This window comes from Ziziphus jujuba, chromosome 3, assembly GCF_031755915.1.
Source record: "Ziziphus jujuba cultivar Dongzao chromosome 3, ASM3175591v1".
NCBI lineage: Eukaryota > Viridiplantae > Streptophyta > Magnoliopsida > Rosales > Rhamnaceae > Ziziphus > Ziziphus jujuba.
This window is the reverse complement of record NC_083381.1, coordinates 27,750,351-27,772,672: the sequence shown is the minus strand read 5'-3', so window position 1 is coordinate 27,772,672 and position 22,322 is coordinate 27,750,351. Positions and strand designations below refer to the sequence as shown.

General features: G+C 32.5%; 3 protein-coding genes across 4 annotated transcripts; 1 reads left to right on the top strand and 2 right to left on the bottom strand.

The window, feature by feature from the left end:
- Positions 1–37: 37 nt before the first annotated feature.
- On the top strand, positions 38–7,354 carry LOC107423298 (nucleoside hydrolase 3). The gene is made up of 15 exons (XM_025075911.3): positions 38–236; positions 367–411; positions 540–766; positions 1,192–1,371; positions 1,514–1,624; positions 1,979–2,311; positions 2,410–2,586; positions 2,713–2,997; positions 3,187–3,309; positions 3,444–3,641; positions 4,076–4,329; positions 5,520–5,724; positions 5,883–6,188; positions 6,274–6,590; positions 7,006–7,354. The coding sequence occupies exons 3-15, from the start codon at positions 587–589 to the stop codon at positions 7,013–7,015; spliced, it is 2,679 nt and encodes an 892-aa protein (XP_024931679.3). The 5' UTR covers positions 38–236; positions 367–411; positions 540–586; the 3' UTR covers positions 7,016–7,354.
- Positions 7,355–9,170: 1,816 nt separating this feature from the next.
- LOC107423312 (histidine-containing phosphotransfer protein 1) lies at positions 9,171–11,179 on the bottom strand. Of its 2 annotated transcripts, none has more exons than XM_016032848.4 (6): positions 10,713–11,179; positions 10,408–10,538; positions 10,138–10,308; positions 9,725–9,796; positions 9,501–9,573; positions 9,171–9,405 (listed from the first exon to the last, which is right to left on the bottom strand). In XM_016032848.4, exons 1-6 carry the CDS (start codon positions 10,770–10,772, stop codon positions 9,346–9,348), a joined length of 567 nt encoding a protein of 188 aa, XP_015888334.1. In that variant the 5' UTR covers positions 10,773–11,179; the 3' UTR covers positions 9,171–9,345. The 2 variants fall into 2 exon arrangements, with proteins under 2 accessions (XP_015888334.1, XP_015888335.1); XM_016032849.4 differs by having other exon boundaries at positions 10,138–10,206; positions 10,713–11,141.
- Positions 11,180–13,749: 2,570 nt separating this feature from the next.
- On the bottom strand, positions 13,750–17,270 carry LOC107423310 (probable prolyl 4-hydroxylase 4). Its single transcript, XM_016032846.4, has 7 exons — positions 16,923–17,270; positions 16,751–16,808; positions 16,537–16,641; positions 16,011–16,068; positions 15,076–15,251; positions 14,309–14,378; positions 13,750–14,197 (listed from the first exon to the last, which is right to left on the bottom strand). The coding sequence occupies exons 1-7, from the start codon at positions 17,060–17,062 to the stop codon at positions 13,902–13,904; spliced, it is 903 nt and encodes a 300-aa protein (XP_015888332.1). The 5' UTR covers positions 17,063–17,270; the 3' UTR covers positions 13,750–13,901.
- Positions 17,271–22,322: the final 5,052 nt, after the last annotated feature.

Below are 22,322 nucleotides of genomic sequence, written 5' to 3'. Positions count from 1 at the left end.
CAGTGACCATCCATTGTAACCAAGGGTGATATTAGTTATACACACGCGCGCACACACACACACACACAAAAACACATGGCTCTTCTTGCAGCATAAATAGGACTCTTAATCAATCCAAACCCAGAATTTAGCTTTATATATATATATATTAATCAATTCTCTTTCTTTCTTTATCTTTCTTTGTCTCTCTATTTGTCCATCAAAGTTCAAGAATATATAGTACAGGAAATGAAGACGTAAATCGAATCTCTTTTGTCTCTTCTCAGTTCTCTGTTTGAAAGATAAACCATAAAGTTCTTGCATCTTTTGTCTCAAAAACTTTCATTCATAGCCATTTTCAACTTTCTCTTTCTTTGTTCTATATAGATCCTGCTGAACCTTCTCGTCCAGTTTCCAAACTCTCTACAAACTGTAATACCTTAATACCCTTACTTTGATATTTTACTCTTGCTATGTTTGCATGTTTTCTTGCTGTTTTCTATCTGTTTCTTATTTGTTTCCAGAAATGAGTTTGATTTAAGAGTTTGTTGTTCTTGTAGTTTGGAAGAAAAGAAAGATTTTCTGGGTTGTGGTTGAAACAGAGAAAATGATGCCGCTGAAGAACTCTTTTTTAGTAGCACTACTTATTCTCGGAGTAGTTGGAGTTGATTTGCATACTGTGGAGGCCAAGCCTCGTCGGATTCTTGTGGATACCGATATCGATACAGACGATTTGTTCGCTATCTTGTACCTCTTGAAGCTTGACAGATCAGAGTTTGAGCTGGAGGTAAGTTTCAGTGTTCCAAAATATTGTTGCCAAAGCTTTATATGCAAATGGTTTGAGCTTCAGAATTTCAACATTTTTGTGAAGCAAGGCTGTAAAACTCAAAAGCCATTTGCTGTTAAGACTTTATTTTCTCAAGAAAATATTGGGTTCTTTTTGTTTCTTTTCTTTTTTTTTTTTTTTTTTTTTTGGCACTACACCTTTCTTGGTCAAAATGAAAAAAAGACTTTAATTACTTTTAGTCCTGTAATGTCTAATAAAAAAATGAATATTTACTCAAGCTGTATTTTTCTTTTTGGGGACAGTTATTATATTTAGGACAAAATGTACTTTTGAAAGCTTCTTGTTTTTCCAAAACCTTATGGTCCCCAATTTGTATTTTTTTTCCCCCCCCGTTATGATCATAAAATTTTCACATTGGATTTCAGGCAGTCACTATCAATACAAATGCTTGGACTAATGCTGGACATGCTGTGAATCAATTATATGACATGCTTTACATGATGGGTCGTGATGATGTGGCTGTTGGAGTTGGGGGTGAAGGTGGAATATTAAAAGATGGTACAATTCTCCCAAATGTTGGTGGATATCTTCCTATAATTGAACAGGTATACGTAAAACTGGTAAATTTTATGGTACAGTATTTTCCAAGAGAATATACAAATGGAACACCAGCTAAAAAGGCCTTTAATGTGAGTTCCAAATTTAGTTTGTAGCTTACATGTGTGTTTTGTGAAAAAAACATTACAGGGCAAAACAACGGCTGGTGAATGCAGATATAGACAAGCTATTCCTGTAGGTCTCGGTGGTCGGTTAGATATCGACTCTAACTTTGGCCTCAGAAAAGGTTTCCTCCCACAGGTATGTAACTTTTATAGAGCAATAATCATCTGTCATGAATATTAATTTTGTCACAAAATTTCAAGCGCTTGCTGCTACTTCAAATTATAGCAAATTGATTTACTCGAGAAAATTGTTAGGCCTAAAAGTTGTTTCTGCTGGAGTAATTAGAACTAAGCCTAGTCTTATTTGAAGGTTAATGCTGTAATATTTGCATCTATTAAGTGTTTGTTACATCTAGATTTTTTATGCATAACATGATATCAAAGGCTAGTCGTTCGTCTAGTCTTGTATTCAGATCATTCCAACATCGAACCCCGTTTATTGTTATTTATCCTTATTAAGTTATCTCATTTGATTTTCTAATGGATATAGGGGACCAGAAAATATACACCTCTTCAACAACCAACCTCTCAGCAAGTGATGATAGATAAAATTTCTGCTGGTCCTATAACAGTGTTTGTTATAGGAGCACATACAAACTTTGCCATATTCCTCATGAACAATCCCCACCTGAAGAACAATGTGGAGCATATTTATGTCATGGGTGGTGGTGTGAGATCGAAGAACCCGACTGGTTGTTGCCTGGAGAATTCTACCTCATGCACACCTAGGCAGTGTGGTGATCCTGGTAATTTGTTTACAGACTATACCAGTAATCCTTATGCAGAGTTCAATATCTTTGCAGACCCTTTTGCTGCATACCAGGTATTTCACTTCTTTAGTTATGTATATAACTAGCTATGCTTATCTATTTCATTAGTCTAAATATGTCCAAATTTAACAATGGGATATGGATTTTTCAGGTGTTTCATTCAGGTATTCCTGTGACCCTTGTTCCACTGGATGCAACAAACACAATCCCAATAAACAAAAATTTTTTTGATACATTTGAGAAGACTCAGAATACATTTGAGGCACAATACTGCTTCCAGTCCTTGAAAATGGCTCGTGACACTTGGTTCGATGATCAATTCTATACGGTAAGAGTTTCTCAGATTCTGCTTTATGCTATGCTCTACTCCATTTTACTGATTATTTGTCAGTAACTTTACATACATTTATCAAACTAAATGTGTAAAAAATGATTTGTTTTTATTATTATGCAGAGCTATTTCATGTGGGATTCATTTACATCTGGTGTGGCAGTCTCAATCATGCAAAACTCAATGAACTGTGATGGTGAGAATGAGTTTGCTGAAATGGAGTATATAAATTTAACTGTGGTGACTTCAAATGAACCTTATGGGATATCTGATGGCTCTAATCCACTTTTTGATGGCCTTAAAGTTCCCAAGTTCAACTTAAAGAAAGGTGGTGTTCATAGTGGTCATGTTCAAAATGGACTTAGAGATCCATTTTGCATTGTCAAGAATGGCAAAGGAAGATGTAAGGTAATTTTCCTAATTGGATCCATTGACTAACAGTTTGTAAGGACTGGTAAAATTTATGACTTTGGGTCTAATTTTCATATATAGAGCTTAAATATTAGTATAAGCTATAGTGTTTTTGCTTTGGTAATATTAAAGGAATTCACAATTTTTCTGATGCATTATTTTGGCCACTGCAACACAATCCAAAAGGATGGTTATACAGAGGAAACAACTGGTCCTGATTCTGTACGTGTTCTTGTTGCTACCAAAGCAAAACCAAATCAGGATGTTCATAGCCCACTTGACAGAGAATTTTTCAAAAGCTTCTTGGATGTAAGTCCGATTAAATGCAATTTTCTTCAAAGATTTGGATTTTCCATTTTTATGTTCCAATTTTCTAAAGTAGTTTTCATTTCATGCACTGGTGGAAATGACGTTAACAGTCTTTTTGGTTTTGAATTTTGCAGGTTCTAAACAAACCTCGACATGCAGGGAGATTCAACTTCACAACACAATTTCCTTATTACAGAGAAGTGTTTTACAAGCCAGATTTTGGAAATAAAAAGTTGGGGAAACCCATTGTCTTTGACATGGATATGAGTGCTGGAGATTTTCTAGCTCTATTTTATCTTCTGAAAGTACCTGTGGAGGTGATCAATCTCAAGGTAAAAAATCTTTTCAAAGTTCCCTTTTTTTGTCTGGGTTTTCTTTGAACTGTATAATACACATGGGCAGCCTAAATCTGGCTATTTTGCTGACATCCATTTTTCCATGAAATTATCATTGAAAGTCCCCACAATAATTGGATCTATCAAAAGGTTATTATTTGGCCATGGTTATACCATACAGTAATCTGAAAAGATAATCAAAATCCTAAATGCTTATATGTATATTTATGTTCTAGTTAAGCTTACTTTCTTAGTAGAATAGATTGCAATTCACAAGGAAAATAAGAGATCAAAAATGGTTTTGGTTTATATATATGCATAAACAGATCTATGTGCATTTATATTTATATATATATATATATGTACACATATATATTTTCTATCTAGCAGAGAAAGAAAATGTTCAAAGTAAAATTCATGTGCAAATGCAGGCAATAATAGTGAGCCCCACAGGATGGGCAAATGCTGCAACAATAGATGTGATATATGACCTACTGCATATGATGGGCCGTGATGACATTCCAGTTGGTCTAGGAGAAGTGTTTGCAATTAACCAGACTGACCAAATTTTCCCTCCTGTTGGAGGCTGCAAATACTCCAAAGCCATTCCACAGGGCAGTGGAGGTTTTCTTGATTCAGATACTCTCTATGGCCTTGCTCGTAGTTTGCCAAGAAGCCCTCGAAGGTATTTCTTTTTTAACTTTGGATTTCGTCCATTAGTAGTGCATATGGTAGTACCACCTTTTCTTTTCTTTTTGTTTTTTGGGGTAAAGATATAGTAGTAGTACGTTATCTCCTCATGAACATGGTTCATCATTGTGTTACATCACCAATAGCTTTGTCCCCTTTTCCCAACATAATCACTTTTAACTTCTATAATTTCTTTTTTTTTTTTTTTCCCAATAATCCAAATGATAATGACCATTAATGTTGATCCTAAGTGTTAAAAAAACAGAAAGAAAAGAGTTGAGAAATTTATCCTATAAAGGTACATTGTATAAAGAAGAATATGCAAAAACAAACAAATTTGACATTTGGACACATACCCGTACCCGACACCCTTACTCGAAAACTGAGCAACATATTCTGAACCATGAGAATCCAATGATAACATAAAACAACATGTAATACCCTTAAGATGGTGAATTTTATTGGCTTAAAGAAGGAGAATATTACTGTCCTGGTTTGGCTAATAGATATGCACGGGCATTGCAGAAAATCAACAATTTCTAGATCTTGTCCCTTATTGAATCTCTCTGGACCCAAGAACTTATAAGGTGTAGCCCCATTAACTTTGGATTCTTTTGGTATGCATTTTGGTATTCAGACTTGTCATGATTTGGTTGACTCAAGTTAAAAAAGAAGGTGACCTTGAAGAATCAAATATTGTTGCCAATGGCTTTAGGGTATTAGATTCTTAAGTCTTTACTTGACACATTTTCTTTAACTACCATTTGCATTATGAATAGAAGATACTTTTCCTTTCACAAAAAAGGATAAAAAAAGGAAAGGGAAAAAAAAAAAAAAAAAAAGCTATCATTTTGTGGGCAACTGTTAATTATTACCTTAATGAAAAAGGTAGTCCTAGCTTGTGAGAATACTGAGTACTTGATAGATGATTTATTTTGTTGATAACTAGTACTTGATAGGAGATGAAAAACCATTTCACATGGGGTTTTATACTTTTTTATATACGATGGATTACTTTTTAATATCTTTCTGAAGAATAAGAATAAACTTTTGGATTTGGCATTTTGGGCAAGTGTTCTTTTGTGGAAAATGACTTTTTGATTGGTATATGATCAAAGTACAATTCTAGTCTCTATGAGGGTTTTTAAAAGATTGAGAAATGAAATTCTTGAATTCTGTTTTCAGGTATACAGCAGAAAATTCTGTGAAATTTAGAGCTCCAAGGGATACAGGTCACCCTGAACGAAGACAATCACTTGCACCAGAAATTTGGGAGTCTATTTTGAAGACATTGGATTCAGGATCTAAGATTTCATTGCTCACCAATGGACCATTGACTAATTTAGCCAAGCTTATTTTATCAAACAAGAAAGCTAGCTCTTTAATTGAGGTTAGTAGAATTAAACGGACTCTCTCTGATGCATTAAAATACTGTAAGAAAAGGAATTCAAAACATGAAATGTGTTTTTTGCTTGGAAAACAAGAAAACAGAACACAAAAGAACTTGTTGGATAATATACATATATTGATGTAAATTCCGTTTTGCAGCATGTATATATAGTTGGAGGGCATATCAGCCAAGATCAAAAGGACAAAGGAAATTTGTTTTCTGTTCCTTCAAATAAATATGCAGAATTCAATATGTATCTTGATCCTTTGGCTGCAAAAACTGTCTTTGAATCCAAACTTGACATAACACTCATTCCACTTGGCATCCAACGCAAAGTCATATCGTTTTCGAAGATCTTAGAGAGTCTGGGCAGGACAAAGAGGACACCTGAGGCTGTGTTTGTGCAATGTTTGATATCAAGGCTATACCGGTTGCAGAAAGTGCACAACGGATATAAGCATATGGTAAAGCGTGTTATTTTCTGAATGAGCTTCCTATAAATATATGATATAAGCTTAATTTATGGTACTTAAATATGTTATTTTGTAGGAAACTTTCTTGGGGGAAATTCTTGGTGCAGTTTTCTTGGCTGGTGATCAATCCAATTTGAATCCGACCTTGCAAATCAAACCCGTCAAAGTTTCTGCTAATGGGATTGAATCAAAAGATGGACAAACTTTGATTGATAAGAAAAAGGGCAAGCTAGTGAAAATATTGGAGAATATAAATCCAATAGCATATTATGATGTTTATGCAAATCAGCTGGGTCTTGAGAAGCAGTCTGCTGTATTAGGGAGTTTCAATGAACAGAAAAGAATGTGGCGTAAGCCTCCAAAAACAAGCTTAAAATATGATATAAAGCAAAGGTAAAAACATTTTTTAACTATAAACTTTTTTTTTTTTTTTTTCAAAAGTCCCTTCTTTCTATAGAGAAGCTTCATTTGTGATGCTCATAGGTTTTTGCTTTTCTCCCAATACGAAGTTTTAGTCAGAAGATTTTCTTGTGGAAACCAGTTGATATGCCTTTCTAGTAGCTCAATTGGAGCCCCAAAAAAAAAAAAATGAACAGGAAAGTAGCCCAAAAAAACAAAAAATGCCAGTAAAAGTTGGTTCCTTTATCCCATTTATTTAGTGCAGCAAATTTTCCCTTGTCTTCTTATTGTTACTGTAAGTGCAAAACCTGAAATATCTAGTTGCACTCTTTTATGAGAATTGTTTACCTTCTTCTTTCTATTATTATTATTATTATTATCATATTTTCTTGGCCAATCTTCATTGTAGGTCTATGTAACACATTCCTATAATTTTCCATTTCCAAGAAATGCAAAGTCGGTAAAACTTTTTGTTGGCAGTTTTGCCGATGAATTTCCATGTGGATATGAGCACTAAGCAGCTTAAAAGCCATTTAAGGATGATATTGGCCATGTTATCTGTCACACCGGTCATGAATTCTAGTTCTATCTATAATGTGCACACCAAATATCAGAGACAATATATTGCAAAGGCCTTTGGATGTGGGATGCACAAATTATGGACCTGTAGTAAAATTTTATATATTTATATAGTTATGATTCGATTACAAATTCTAATTTTATAAAATTACAGTATAATTTAAATTAATTAAAATAAATTGATATTTTTTTTAATTTTATAAATCAGAGTATTCTATATATATATATATATATAGAGAGAGAGAGAGAGAGAGAGAGACCTTAAAAGTTTCGGTAAGAGGGACAATCTCTTCCTTATTTGTTAGTGTGGTCAGTAATGTCAGAAAATCACACCATCAGATCAGAGATTCTTTACTTCTGATTTTAACACTGTTCAAATCGATGAAATATATTTAAATTAGGAAAAAATAAAAATAAAAATTCAAACAGTAAAAATTTCTTTCAGCATGAGTGCATGCATTTAAATTTTATTTTTAGCAGAAGGTCTCAAATAGGGATGGCAATTTACCTGTACGGCCAATATACGCGGTGCACCGTTTCCTTTTTTTCCAAAAATTCAGGAATGTGGGTCGGATTCAGGGTAAATGTCTAAAAATCGAAGATGGAGAATAATAATTCTGTCCTGAATCCGCCCGATATATATATATATATATATTTATTATTTTTTTTATAAAATTTTATTTATGTAAAATTATTATTTTTTATTTATTTTTTTAAATATGTATTTTATAATTGTAAATTTGTTCATTGATGTATTTTATTATATTTTTATTGTATTGTAGTCATTTTTTTATATTTTAATCATAAAATAATTTTTCTATATAAATTTCTAAAAAAAATATCAATTAAAAAACAAAATGGAGAAAACCGTCCCGTCACATCCCCGCCCCGTAATACCGCACCTAAAAAAAGGAGAAAAATCATGGAGATGGGATGTAAAATTTCCAGTAATACCGCACCTAAAAAAAGGAGAAAAATCATGGGGATGAGATGTAAAATTTCCCACAGCGATAAAGACAGACAGAATTTTAAAAAACGACCCGCCCGCCCCGTTGACATACCTAGTCTCAAATGGTTTTCTGTTATTGTCCAGGTATACTTTTATTTTTTATTTGGTGGCTCCCAAAGATTTTCCGTTCTTTTTCTTCTTTCTGTCTTTTTGCTAGCAAGCAAACAAAGGATAGGATGATTTTGATAATGCACCAAACTGTTGTTGCACAGTAATGGTGATTAGCATTTTTAACAGGATTTTCCTGTTATTATTTGTAAATAATAAAAAAAAAATGGAAAACAAAACTGGGAGGGAATCCTATACCACCACTAATTTCATGTTATTTTATAGAGCTGAAGACATTGAGACAAATCCAACAAATCATTATTGACCCTTAAAAAGAATCATATCTTCAAATTGGATTCATATTCCTTAGGACTTGCATTAATTAAACTATTCCAGGGTCTGCATCGATCAACTTTCTTTTATTTAATCTTTGCACCATGTGTGCCAACTAATGACTCTCATGCTATTGCCTCCTAAACTCGTATTAGTAATAATTTAATTTATAAAAATAAAATAATATTCACAATAATAATGATAATAATAATAATAATTCTTGTTTTTCTACATTTGCAGGTGGGAGTGAGATAAAGCCAAGCTCTCAGAAGCCAATCTTTTGAGGTCAAAGCCAGCAGACTTGACCCGATGCAATTGATAAATCCAAGAGAAATGAATAGCTTATTTTAACACAGTAACGTTAACCTCCATCGGATTAACTTGTACTGTTCTTCTTCTTCTTCTTTTTTATTTTTATTTTTATTTTTATTTTATTTATTTATTTTTTTAAGTTATCAATGAGATATAGCAATTGAAACATTTAACTAGAGTATCATTTACCTAATCAAACAGGAACAAGTGATCATTGGGTCTTGAAGATCATTATAAGAAGTGGAACCAGATTGGAAACTCCATTTTTTTTTTTTTTTTTTTGGTGATAGAAATTCATACAAGCACAGAATTCATTAATCATTAGTTAAAAGAGAGAGAACTACAAATGAGACAAAGAAAAGGTGTCTACTAGAACTTGTAACAGGTTTCTTCTCTACAACCACCACAACCCCCACAACCCCCACCTTCCTCTCCATTTTTTTTTTTTTCTGAAATTTTTTTGTAGCATTAGAAACTTAGTTCTGTCATAGGAATTGATCCACCAGCTGCTACAATTTGTTGCTCAAGCTGCATTAAAAAAGATAAATATCAAGACCTATAAATTTTCCCACGAATCAGAAACTTGCTTGTAAAAGCAAAGAGACTATGATTAATTGCTTTACCCTGAACAGAGTTTCAAGCTTATTCTTCACAAGATAATACTCTTGCTTTACTTGTTGGAGACACCCAAGGCACCTGTTGTACACAAGCATATCTCAGATTATCAGAAGCTGCTTTTTTTATTTTAATAAAAATATTCATGATCTCTCAGCTTCCAATTCTCATAATAAATAACTTATAAAGAAGATGAATAAAATGTTAATAGGGGAAGAGCAAAATAACTCACCCTTCAATGTTCTGTTCCTCACAGAAGTTGCGGAAAGCAATGCAGGCATTTCTAACTCTGGATGCACCTATGCTGTTAAACATAAAAACCTTCTTATTACAAAAATAATAAATGAAACAACAACAACAACCAGCTTCTTCTTTTTTCCACATAAAGTTAAATAATTTCTGACTTATCAGATCTGCACTAGGTCCATTTACTAGTGAGATTTAATCTATATATAAGAAGTACTAAAAATAGATTTTAACCCAAGTTAAGTGCCAGCTTAGTAAAAACAAATAACGTCCAAAACATTGAGAAAAAAAGAAGAAGGTATTTGTGAAATAATTAGAAAAACAAAGAAGAAAAAGAACTCTTTCCATTTAAGATTTCATGGTGGAGAAAATAAAGGAAAAAAAAATTTATATAAATACCTGGAGCTGCTACCCTTGAACTGGTGAACATGAGCATCCACTTTTTTGAAGTCTACACTTGGCTGATCTCTGTATGAAGGGGGGAAAAAAATACAAAGGAAACGAAAACCCCAAAAGCAGCAAACTTTCATGAAGCACTCAAAAGTAGCAAGCCAAAAAAGCATACTATGACTAGAAAAGAGGAAAAGAAAAACCATACAAATAGTGTGAAAGATGAGAAGGGTGTTTGGAAAAGAAGAAAAAAGGAAGCTTGGAAGTTTGGATCCTTACAGAGCTCTAGTGAGATCATTCAAAAGCTTCTCAGAATCTTCAAAGAAGAGATACACAACTTCAACAACAAAATCAGGGTTGCTCTCATCTTGAAGCTGCTGCAGCTGTAGAAACTGTCCATCCAGAAACCCCTTCTCTCACCAAAAGAGAAAAGGAAGAACAAGAAGAAGAAGAACAAAAATCAAAACCAAAACAAACTCAACAAAAATAGAAAAAAATAAGAAAAAACCAAGCAGATCAAACAGAAAAAGAAAACAAACCCATATGAGATTTATGCATATACCATACATTTTCCGGTATCTTACCTCCAAAAACAAAGATTTTGTGTAGTCAACCCACTGTCTCTGCATCTGCCCCACCTCCATATTTCTGCCTTTGTTCTCTTTCTCTCTACACAAACAAGGGAGCTTCTTTGTTTTTTTAAAAAGCTGTGACCCAACAAAGCTGCTGGCTTTTAATAACAGATCTTGAGGAATTATTACACAATCACAGGGTTTAAATGCTTGTAAACCTTGAAAGGGATTTGATGAATTTAATGGGTAAGAGAGCAAAATCCAAACTTTTTCTTGCTTTTGGGGTCTCTGTCTACTACTGTCTGGTACTGCTAAGAGAGTCTAACCCACCCTTTTTATCCCTCTCTGGATTTGTACTCTGTTTGTTTGTTTGTTTGTTTGTTTGTTTGTTTTTTTTTTTTTTTTTTTTTTGAGTGTTTTCTCACAGAATCACAGCCCCCACCATTTGTTTTTCCCTAGCATCATTTATGAGCATTTAAGCACCCCTCTTTTTGCTCTCTTTCTCTGCCTTCTTTTCATGTAGTATTTTATATCATTTATTATTATTATTATTATTATTATTTTATTTTATTTTATTTTTTTTCAATATTCTTCTTCCTAAGTTCTCCATTATTCATTTTTATCAATTTTCATGAAAAACATTTGGTTCAGATTGAAAGTTAACACATGGGTTTGACGTAGAAATGACATAACCTTTTTCCTCTTGATAATATTGAAAACTAAGATAGCCTCATAAAAACAAAACCACATAATAATATATTCTTATTAAGCAAAATAAACCCAAGTTTTGTTGTTAATTCTAATGTCAAACACTCTTTTTTGACACTTCTCTTCCATTAGCTCTTTTAAAGATTTTTTTTATTAGATGAGAATTAAAATCATATCTTGCATGCCACTTGTAAACTTGTGTTTATGAAACTTTTGGATTTCCACTCTTCTTCCCATTAGTTGGTTAGTAAGTTGTACTAAACCCATAAACTATCCACAAATATTTATAGTTATTTAATTTTTTTTAAAAACTACTTATTAGTTATTTAAAAACAATAAAACCAAATAAATAGAAAAAAATAGTAAGAAAACATTTTCCATAAATTCATGAAAAGTTCATATTTAATTCAGCTTTGATAAATTCAACTTTTTTTTTTTTTTTTTCATGCTCCATTGAACGAGGACTAGTATTGAGCTATCAGGGAACAAATCCTGCCATATTAAGCTGTTGATGTTCCTTTGCCTGTTTAGCTTTTGAATAAGCTATAATATGGAGTATAAAAAGCCTAACATTTTTCCATTTTTCTTATATAGAAAATGAAAACTTATACTTGCAAAAACAGTTGGTCTCAGCCATACAGACAATGCCATTTGTCAGAAGACTAACAGATCACCAAAAGCAGAGATATGATTGGCAACGAGTGTCTGATCATCAATCTCTGCCATCCATGCACATTCATTGATCTCACCACGTTTGAGTCATATTTTTCTAAATTAATAATATATCTATTTACTTTCCAATATAGACAGAATCTTCATATGGCACCGCAAATCTTACAGCTGTTTATGGACTTAATATATTGGCTTTCGTCAATCATGAGGGGCCATTTAGAGAAGAAAGATATGCCTTTTAAAGCCCTTCTTTCTTCTTTTAAGGTAAAATGCTCTGTAGGGTTTTGGCCAGTTTCTTTTGTGACAGCACAAAACGTGGACATGGAATCTCTATTTTCATGTTTTTTTAGGAAAAAAGAAAAAAAGAATGTATTATTTTAAAGTATTATTCTTATCTCTTTTGTTTTTTTTTTTTACTTTTTGTTTTTTATGATGAATATGTACTGAAGAATTGCAAACAAACAGTTGGGTCGGAGTTGATATTCTTATCAAATGAACTCTATTTAGTTGTATTTTAGTTCAATTTAGCAAGTCGTTTATGGAGTTAATTAGTTTTTAGCTTCCACCATTTTTGTCTTCTACATATATTTGCCAAGAAAGAAAATTTTCACAAATTTCATGCAAGAAATGGGAAGATCCTATTCCATTATGATGTGTTTTGTTCTGATTGGTTAGAATGGAAAAACATGAATTTGGCTGTCTTCGAGTATGGACCTTATCAACCCTGTACGACATCAATGTGGGAATAAAAGATTCTCAGATCATGGAACAATGTGATCAATGGGGCAGGTAAGATATTTAGGTAGGGATGTTCATTGGTCCATAACCGACCTATTTGATGAATAACCAAACCAATTCAAAAGTAACAATAAATTGGTTTTACCCCAAAAAAAAAAAAAAAAAAGTAACAATAAATTGAAATTATGTTAAAATTCAAATCCACCATATTAATATCCAGCTTTTTGCATAAAACTTTCAAATTGAAGCATTTTCCTTAAAATTCTGGTTCTTTCTGAATTCTGATTACTTATAAGGTCTCTCCATTTGCGGTTGATCTTTTCTAGTAGTAAAAGGACAAATTGCAGGCTTATTAGAAGAATTTTGCATTGATTTATAGCAAGAAGTTGACAAAAATCTATTGGACATTGAAGGACCACTAGGTAGGGGTCCCCTTTCCCTTTGATATTGATGAGAATCCAAGTGTGGTCCTTACTAAATTTTGGATTTCTTATAATAGAATATGTAGGTAAACAGTACCAATAATCAATACATTACAAAGTCCATGAAATAACTCCAATGGATATAATTTTCACCCAATTTGTACTTTGAACCATATGTAATTCATTCCTCCCTCTGTCCAAAAATACAAACAAATTGTACTGCAAACAAACAATATCAAATATTCATTTCTTCCTCTCTCTCTCTAGTAACATGGAAACACTTGCCCTTCTAGAGGGCCTTTGGTAATGAAACGGTCCCCATTAGAACAGGTAAAATTTGAAGCAAAACTAGAAACATTGTCGTCCACAAAAATATTTTCTATTTGTCTTACAGTATATGGTGGTGCTAAAAGAGCAATGGTATTTTAGTCCCAAAATAATTGGATTGTTTATGTGACATCAATGAAAGTTAAAAGCAAGCATAACTAGCAAGGACAACAAGCTGCTAATATGAGAAAGGCCAAAAGGCTTTTTAACTCGGATGTCTGTAAAAATACTCGCCACAAAAACATACAAGAAGAATTTACCTAAAGAACCTAAAAAATAGAGATCCAAGAAAGTTTACAACGGATGCTCCAAGTGGAAAGAGGAGACAAAAATTTCAACACATCTTACAACTCCTTCTACAATAGCCTGGAAGCTCTGGAGTTCCAACCATATATTCCGGATTCTTTTCGCATTCTCCAAGGTCAGCCCACCTTTGACAACTTGCATTCATGTCTGTACAGTTTCCGCCGGCTCCCAAGTCCTTGTCAAATGAGTCTACATGAATCCACTTTGTTGCAGACCATTTCTCACCTTCAATCACTGGACATCCAGCATGGAGACTGTTTGGGTCTGGAACAGCAGTTGGGTGGAGACTGAAGAAAAGAAGGGCATCTCCTCTTCGTGGTTTGACTAGATAATTATATTGTGAGGATATAAGACAACAAAATACCATCAACTTTTCAGCAGATAACATTATAAATGTAACCTCTAAATGCTATTTTAATTTCTCTGGTGACTTACCTGCAATTCCTTTCTTAGCACACTCAGAGAGATCTTCATTTGTTGTGGAAGCCTTTCGACGTATAGGTTCCTGCAGGCAGATAATATATTACCAAGATTAGTTACAGTAAACAATCAGATTGACAAAGTTCCTTCACAACCTGTCCCCACTCCCCATACCTCCAAACACAACAATAAGCTGAAACAGACAAATTAAACAGTACACAGAAGAAGCCAGATGTCAAATTATCCAGTCCTCATGCTATGTCAGAAGAGTAATGAAGAATTGCTAACGTGCATTCACCTAGCTATACAGTCCAAACACCGAATTAATAAATAAATTATTAAGAGCACAAGCTAAAGAGTCTTAGACGCTGTCTAAACCAATCACTGAGCAATAATTTCAATTCATATGATTTACTTATCTAAAAGTCTTTTTCATGCTGTGAATTAATACAAGTGCAAAACAATAATTGAACATAAAAGGAAGTTTTGCAATATCAAGGCCCTTACTTATCCAAGATGCGGTCTAAAAAGAAGGCACTGATGGATAACAAGCATGCCAGATAAGTAAATTAAACTAATCTATCTACGAACTTGATACGATGGGTGAGATACAATGAAAGTCAATATCTAATCAGGAAGCTGTACAAAACTTTTAAGACAGTTACAGACAGCATTTTTCAATAAAGGGAAAAAAAAAAAAAAATATTATCGACACCATCTATCACTAGAAAGGTCCAATTATAGTCATTCATTAAAATCAATGAGGTGAAACCTGAACTAACCTCTGCAACTGGGAACACTGTTTCCCCTCCTTTGCCCACATCACTGAGATACATGAGTACAGTCGCTAAGCGATGCCCACCCCTGGCAATGTTGACCTTGTCAGTGAAGTAATCGTAGTGGGGTTCATATTTCTGTCCGTGTTCATATCTCAATACTTGTATGTCTTCTCCATTTTCTGGAAATCAAGAAATACAGATCACATGTAACTACAAAGACAACGAAATTGGTGGTGGATTTTCATCATATTTCACTTGATAATGGTACTCTTTGTCAAATCAATACAACTGGCATTAGCTCTGGGATTTTACCCAGATGGCCCCAAAACAGTCTAGTCAAGTATGTGTAGGTCCTATGTGTCACACTGCCATACAGCAATTTTAGCCATATGACAGGGCAACTACAATCAAGTTTCCCTAGGATTCTGAATGGTAATGGAATAATCACAAAGATTAAAAAAGAAAAATCATTCATAAGGTATTTACTTGTCTATGTATCGTTCCGTTCAATCTTTTAGGTCCCTACTTCGCCTCGACGGTTATTTCATGATATCCTTAAAGCCTATATGCGATGGATAGACTCCTGCAACCATGACATATTTGCTTATTTCGCTTATTTCGACAGAATTTCTTTCTAAACGAAAGAAAGGGAATGGTTAATTCCACAAAAGAAGTCTTTTTTTCTTCACGAGGTACAAATTTCTATTTATTTGTTACTGAATCGACCATAGACCAATTCCCTTTTTACTTGGGAGTATTGAACACACCCATAATTCTGAGCTTCATGTTACTCCTACCGAAATTCAGTCTTAAAAATAAGAAGAGAGTCTGATGCTAAAGGATCGAGAAATTAATGCAGAACTTATGTAACACATAAGAAATAAGAGTGACAAAAATTCCCAAAAGAAAAGACAAATAGCCATTAGAATAAGTCATACCTTTAGGAAGAAAGGTCCATGTTGCAATCTTTTCCTCTATACCAGCAACAATAGCATCCTACAGAGACAATTAAAATCATATAAAAGATATAAATAACTTATAGGGCAAATAGATAAGTCAGCAAAGAAAACATAAATATATGTGAGTATTAGAACATAGTTGGGAAGAGCATGGTTATATAAAAACTAGAGCACCCAAAAGCAAACCCAATTTCTCAGGAGATTTATCCCAAGACCTAGAAAAAAGCATTAAAGAAGCTTGAAACACAAACAGCCATAGCTCATTAACGACCCCATCAAAGATAATAAATTCCACAGTGCAGAAAACCATATTAGATTTGTAAATGAAGCAACAACAAGAGTAAAGCGCCAATACACTAGCAGGAACACGTTATACATGCATACATAAAGACATCCATCATAAACATGTACAACCGTAAATATATATATATATATATATATACAAATATATGTGCCAACTGGCTAGTGTGTAATGATTTATGAATATGAATGAAGAAGTAAAAACCTTGGCCTTAGGAATGAACATCCCAGAGCTGGTACGGACAGCGCTAAGCTTGCTCTTTCCAGACTCATTATCAGCCACCGCGGATCGCTTTAGCTCAGATTTGGCCTATGAACAAAACAACCCAGAAGCTCCAAAACCTCAGATTCCAATACAGCAATAACAAATTCAACCATTCCAAATATCAGATTGTAGAAATTAGTAGAAAAGTGCTCACCAAGGCAATCAAGTGGTCGCACTCCAAGTCCGAAAGGAACCCTTCGTATACAAAAGCTCTGCAATCAACCCCAAACACAATGAAAAATCAAATTTTCAGAAACCCATTTCAACCAAAAGAGAAAGCAAAAGAAGAAAAATTTGAAGAAAGAGGGGGGGGGGAAGTCAAAAACCTCGGTTTCCATGAAATCTGTTTGACTTTAGAGGGATCGATGATAGAACTGAAGGAACCAGCGTTCGAGATTAATGATTGATGGAAACAAAATGAGATCCAGAACAGGATGAGGGATAGCAGGGTAAAAAGTCTAGTCATTTGAGTTCTAGCTTCAAAAGATCAAACAAGACTAGATATTTTCCCGGAAAGAAATAAATTTTCCTGGAAAAAGCTTGGATTTTTAATGTTTGGGGAAAAAAACAAACGTTAGTAGGTAAACGGAAGGGTCTTTAACCGCATGTGGCGCGATGATTTGTAGATGTTGACGTCAAATGTCCGCGTGTTTGGTGAACTGCGACTCTCTCTTCCCATTCTGGATAAGCTTCAGTGCCAAACAAACAAAAAAAATAAAATAAAATAAAAGAAAATTCCATCTTTACACTAAAATATATTATGAAGCATCTGTTTATCTGGCGGGTTTTCTTTCTTCTTTTTTGTGGTTAAACCATAATACCGTCTTTGAAAATCATAAACTAGCTTAGCGATAAAAAGTCATCATTTTTTTTTTTTTCTATTTGGAATAAAATCCAACCTCAAAATCAGAAATAACTAGTTTAACCATGTTTAAATTTTTTTTTTTTTTTAAAAAGTATCAATTTAACTGTTAACATCATATATTTTACATGGTGGACCAATTCAATAAAATTACCAATTTTTGGGATTGACCGGTTCAAAATTAATAAGGCTACTTTCTATTTATGTGTATATCATATAACTACATTGCTAGTGAAATAATGTCACATAAAATTGATATGATATCCAAAAACCACTTCAAAAACTGTCTCAATTGGGTTCATTATCCATATAACCCTTGCTCGAAAAGCTTGTGCCCTGAAAATGCACACAAATGCATTATTTCTTTGGTCATTTAATTAACAAGGCTCATGGACGTTTCTGTTAGATATAATAGAAGGTAAAAGAATTAAAACTGGTAACAATTTCTCTATAGGAGATGTATATATATTATTCTATATATAAAATCAATATGTCTTTTTGTTTTTTTTGGGTTTAAAAAAATCAATATATTTGTTCCTAACTGTTTTTTTTTTTTTTAAATCAAAATTGTTGAAGAACAGACGACCGTTGTATCAAACGGTCATGCGAAATCAGACCATACTTCAAAGCATGAGCCTTTATTTTTATTTTTCAAACAAAAATGGCCAAAAAAGTATGCTTGCCATCACTTTTGCCATTTTTGTTTTTTGAATTCAAATCAAAATGTCTATAAAAATATGTCTGAAAAAGACTTTGTTTTTGCAAACTCATTGTTGCCTACTCGTAATTCTCTCTGACTTTCTCACTTTTTATTTTTATTTTTTTTTATTTATCTTTTAACCTTCTTTCTAATAGTTATATTAATTTTTGTTTTATTATTATTATTATTACCGTCCATGGAGAAAGTTTTGAGATCTTTGTTACTACAACAATGGACCGCTGCTTGTCCTCTGCTAAGAAAACAGAGCAAAGTGATGAGAATGTTGAGAAGATGAAGCAGGAGGAGAAGAAGAAGAAGGAAAAGAATGAGGAGGACTGTGTAAATCAACCCAGTGGAGAGATGGAGGAGATCAAAATGGTGAATGAAGGGGGAGAGGAATCTGAAACAAATCCAACAACAGCTGAAATGACCTTTCAAGCAATAGAGGCACAGCCTTGGCTTTCAAGGAAGGTGATTTTAATTAAAAACCCAAAGTTTCAAACCGTATATAGCAAACCTTGAATAAAATAAATATCAACAAAATAAATCTGCTTTTCAACTTATAAAATGGTTGATTCCTGTTCTATACATCAACTATATGGGCGTAATACTAGTCAAGGGAACACATGAGTTTTTCCTCAATGTTGATATAGAAGAATGGAGATCAACTATTTATAAGTTAAATTGGGAACTTAGTTTTTTAATATTCATTTTATTTCAGGATTGCTAACTAATTAGTGTTATGGGTTTTTTTTAATTGTTGGACTTAAGCCTTTTCAAAGGACAAAAATGCCACAGAAGCTCTTTTGTCTTATTGAGATACTTCTATAAGTACAAAAGCTCTGTTTCAGCCGTGCATTACGGCCATCAATTTTTATTTTATTTTTTTGGGCACAAATATAAAACAAATATAAATATAATGTCTTAGTTGGGTTCATCATCTATATACTGGGTCTTACCCCAAAAAAATAAAAATAAAAAAATCATCCATTGGAAAGACTATGTTTACATATATGGAAGCTGGAATCGTTCAAACAGTACAATTTATTTTCTGTTATCTAATCTTCGTCAGTTTGACAATTGAATTATATATATATATATATATATAAATCCCTTTTGTCAGTCAATTTATTAATTAACCAACAACCTTATCTATCAAATTTACCTTATTAATATTCTTTCATAGAAAATTATTGAAAAAAATAAAAAGTAAAAAATAAAAAATGGTGGAAAACATAAGATTTAAAAATAATAATAATAAAGAAACAAATGCATTAATATCTATAGCTTGTTTTTCAATCATAGCCTGATTTGTGATCAATTCTTCATAAATGCTTTGTAAACACGAATCCTTAACTGAAAACCAGCAGTCGCTGCTGCCATTCTCTCATTCTCTCCCGCTTCTCTCTACACTCTCACTGTCGTTTATTTTATATATAGATATATTTTTAAATTTTTTATAAAAAATTTATATGCATGATAGCATTCATATATAATTATACATGTTAGCAAAAGAGAATACTGGACTATATATTAAAGTAATTAAGGATATATATTATATCTGTTTCCTTGTAGTAACAAGAACATCATACTGAGCCACATATATAATAGACAAAGTCCAATCCTCGAACCAAACCAGACGGACGTCATTACAATATTATGCAAAGACTAACTTTGCTTATTTAAACTCTATATATATATGTATATGATCAGCAACATGATTATTCACGTAGATAAACCATGCATGCAAACTTTACAATATTTATACCATTACAAATATTTTATATAGGTAGCCAGGTAGCTACTTACTCATTAATTTTCTTCTTCCACCGTCGATCTGAATAGGAGTTGGAGGAGTCTTTATGGTTTCCCTAGAAATATACAAGGACGAGAGGGAGATAACGGCGAAAGGGATCTTTGGGCAAAGTGAGAAAACCAGAACCATCAAGAGGAATACCAGAACCACCGCCGGGAAAATCAAGAGGCACACCAGGACCACCGGCGGGTGCAAAAACAGGAGGAGGAGGAGGAGGAGGGCGAGGGCTTGAACCACCGTTTCCCATATTACTCTCAATATATGCAAAGTAAACAAATATAGAATTTTGCTGCCTATACCTTAGATTTGCATATATATATATATGCATTGCAAGCTTATACATATATATATATATATATATATATAGAGAGAGAGAGAGAGAGAGAGAGACTTACATGTACTACTTAATTATCAAAATCAAAAACTAACTATTAACATGGTTTCAATTTTCAAACCCATGAATGTCCTATTAATGATTCTCTTCTCCATCATCGCACAAAATTAACTTTATTCATATTCTGTCCCTTTCTCATGTTGGATAGTTATATATATATATATTAACAAAATGCTTAATTTTCGCATATATGTAAATATATACACTTCATGGAGATGCAAAAACTACCGAGCTGGCCGCGTTGTCATAGGTTTCAAATCTTCCAGTTGTATCACGTTTTGAGGACGTATATGTATCTAATAAGCTAACATGTTGATGATGCTAGTTCGAGTGACATATATATTTAATTTGTAAAAATTTTTATTTAATTAATTAGTTTTGAGGTCATTTTTCAAATATTCTATACGTTGGTAATTAATGTTTTTGATGAATCAAATTCTTGCGTTAGTACGTGGAGCTATATCTTTCTCTTTGATATGATATCAAAAATAGAATTTAATACTGCTATATTGATTAATATACTCTGCTTCCCACTAACTGAGAATTGTATTCTAAAGCTATTTGAACCATGTGATATAGCTCCATTAATCCAATCACTCAAACAGACCGTTATAGACGGGAAAAAAAAAAGTATTATTCATTATTTTTAATTTGAAAGCTATAGAGAGAGAGCATGGCACAAGAATCAGCTTGATTTTATTTATTATGTTCAATTATTAATATTCCTAAACCATGAGTAATCTCCAAATGTTACAGAACATACTTCCAAGAGTAATAAATTTAGAAGTTTGATTGAGGTAGTATTTTTAAATTTTCCTTAATTAATCAATTGATTATTTTTTAAAAATATAAATTATTTATTTATCAATATATTGCATATATGTTTGGCTGCCTTTAATTAAATTGACTAATGGTTCGTTTCCCTTTGCGTTTGTTGTACATATTTGGGGATTATTTTGTGATGCAAACATATAAATATTTTCTCTATCTTTTCTAACTTAAGCAATTTGAATTAGCAATGCACTTAGAGGGGCAAGCTTATCTTCTAATACAGTTGAATATATGCGTGCTTAGTTACCACTAGTTTCTCGGTTTTTAAATACCACCAAATAAAATGACTAAAGTTCTTTAATTTTGATAAACTTTTTGTCAAATAACAAAAGAGAATATTGTAAATGTCATTTTATCATTAATAAAACAATAAAATTCTCATGACACAAATATCCCTTGAAGAATAAGTACATAAGCCGATACAAACTCTTTTTACTTAGAAATCTTAATTTCTTTCCAACCTATTTTACTATTATTCCTTAAATACTGAAAATAAAAAATTAAAACAATGGTTAAATGCACTTTATTACATTCTGATATGGACAAATTTCATTTAGCGTTTGCAGAATTTATTCACTGACAATTGATATCCTCTAAATTTCAAAAAGTTATATATTGGTGGGAAAACCATTAAATATAATGGATTGAAAAAAAGTTTCTACTAGAATTTAACGATTTGTCATCAATATATAATCTTTTGAAACTTGAGGGTATCAAATACAAATAAAAAATTTAGAGACTCTAAAATGAACTTTATCCAAATTGAAGGGCAGTATAGTTAGGGTTGGGCATGAATTGGGTTGATTCGGTTTTGGACCGAAATACAATCCAATCCATACATATCGGTTTTCCTAATTTAAAATCCAAATAAAACCATTAAAACATTAAATCCAAACCAAACCAAATCATTTATGATCGATTTGGTTTGGATTGGTTGATCGGTTTGAAATTTACTAATTTATAAATATATAATACAAATAAAAAAATTTTCAAATATAAAATATAAATAATAAATTATAATTATCCAAACATAAAATACAATTAAAATAATACAACATAGTCTACAATGGAAAATAAAGAAGAACAGGTAGTAAATGATACACATCATGCACTTATTAAGTAG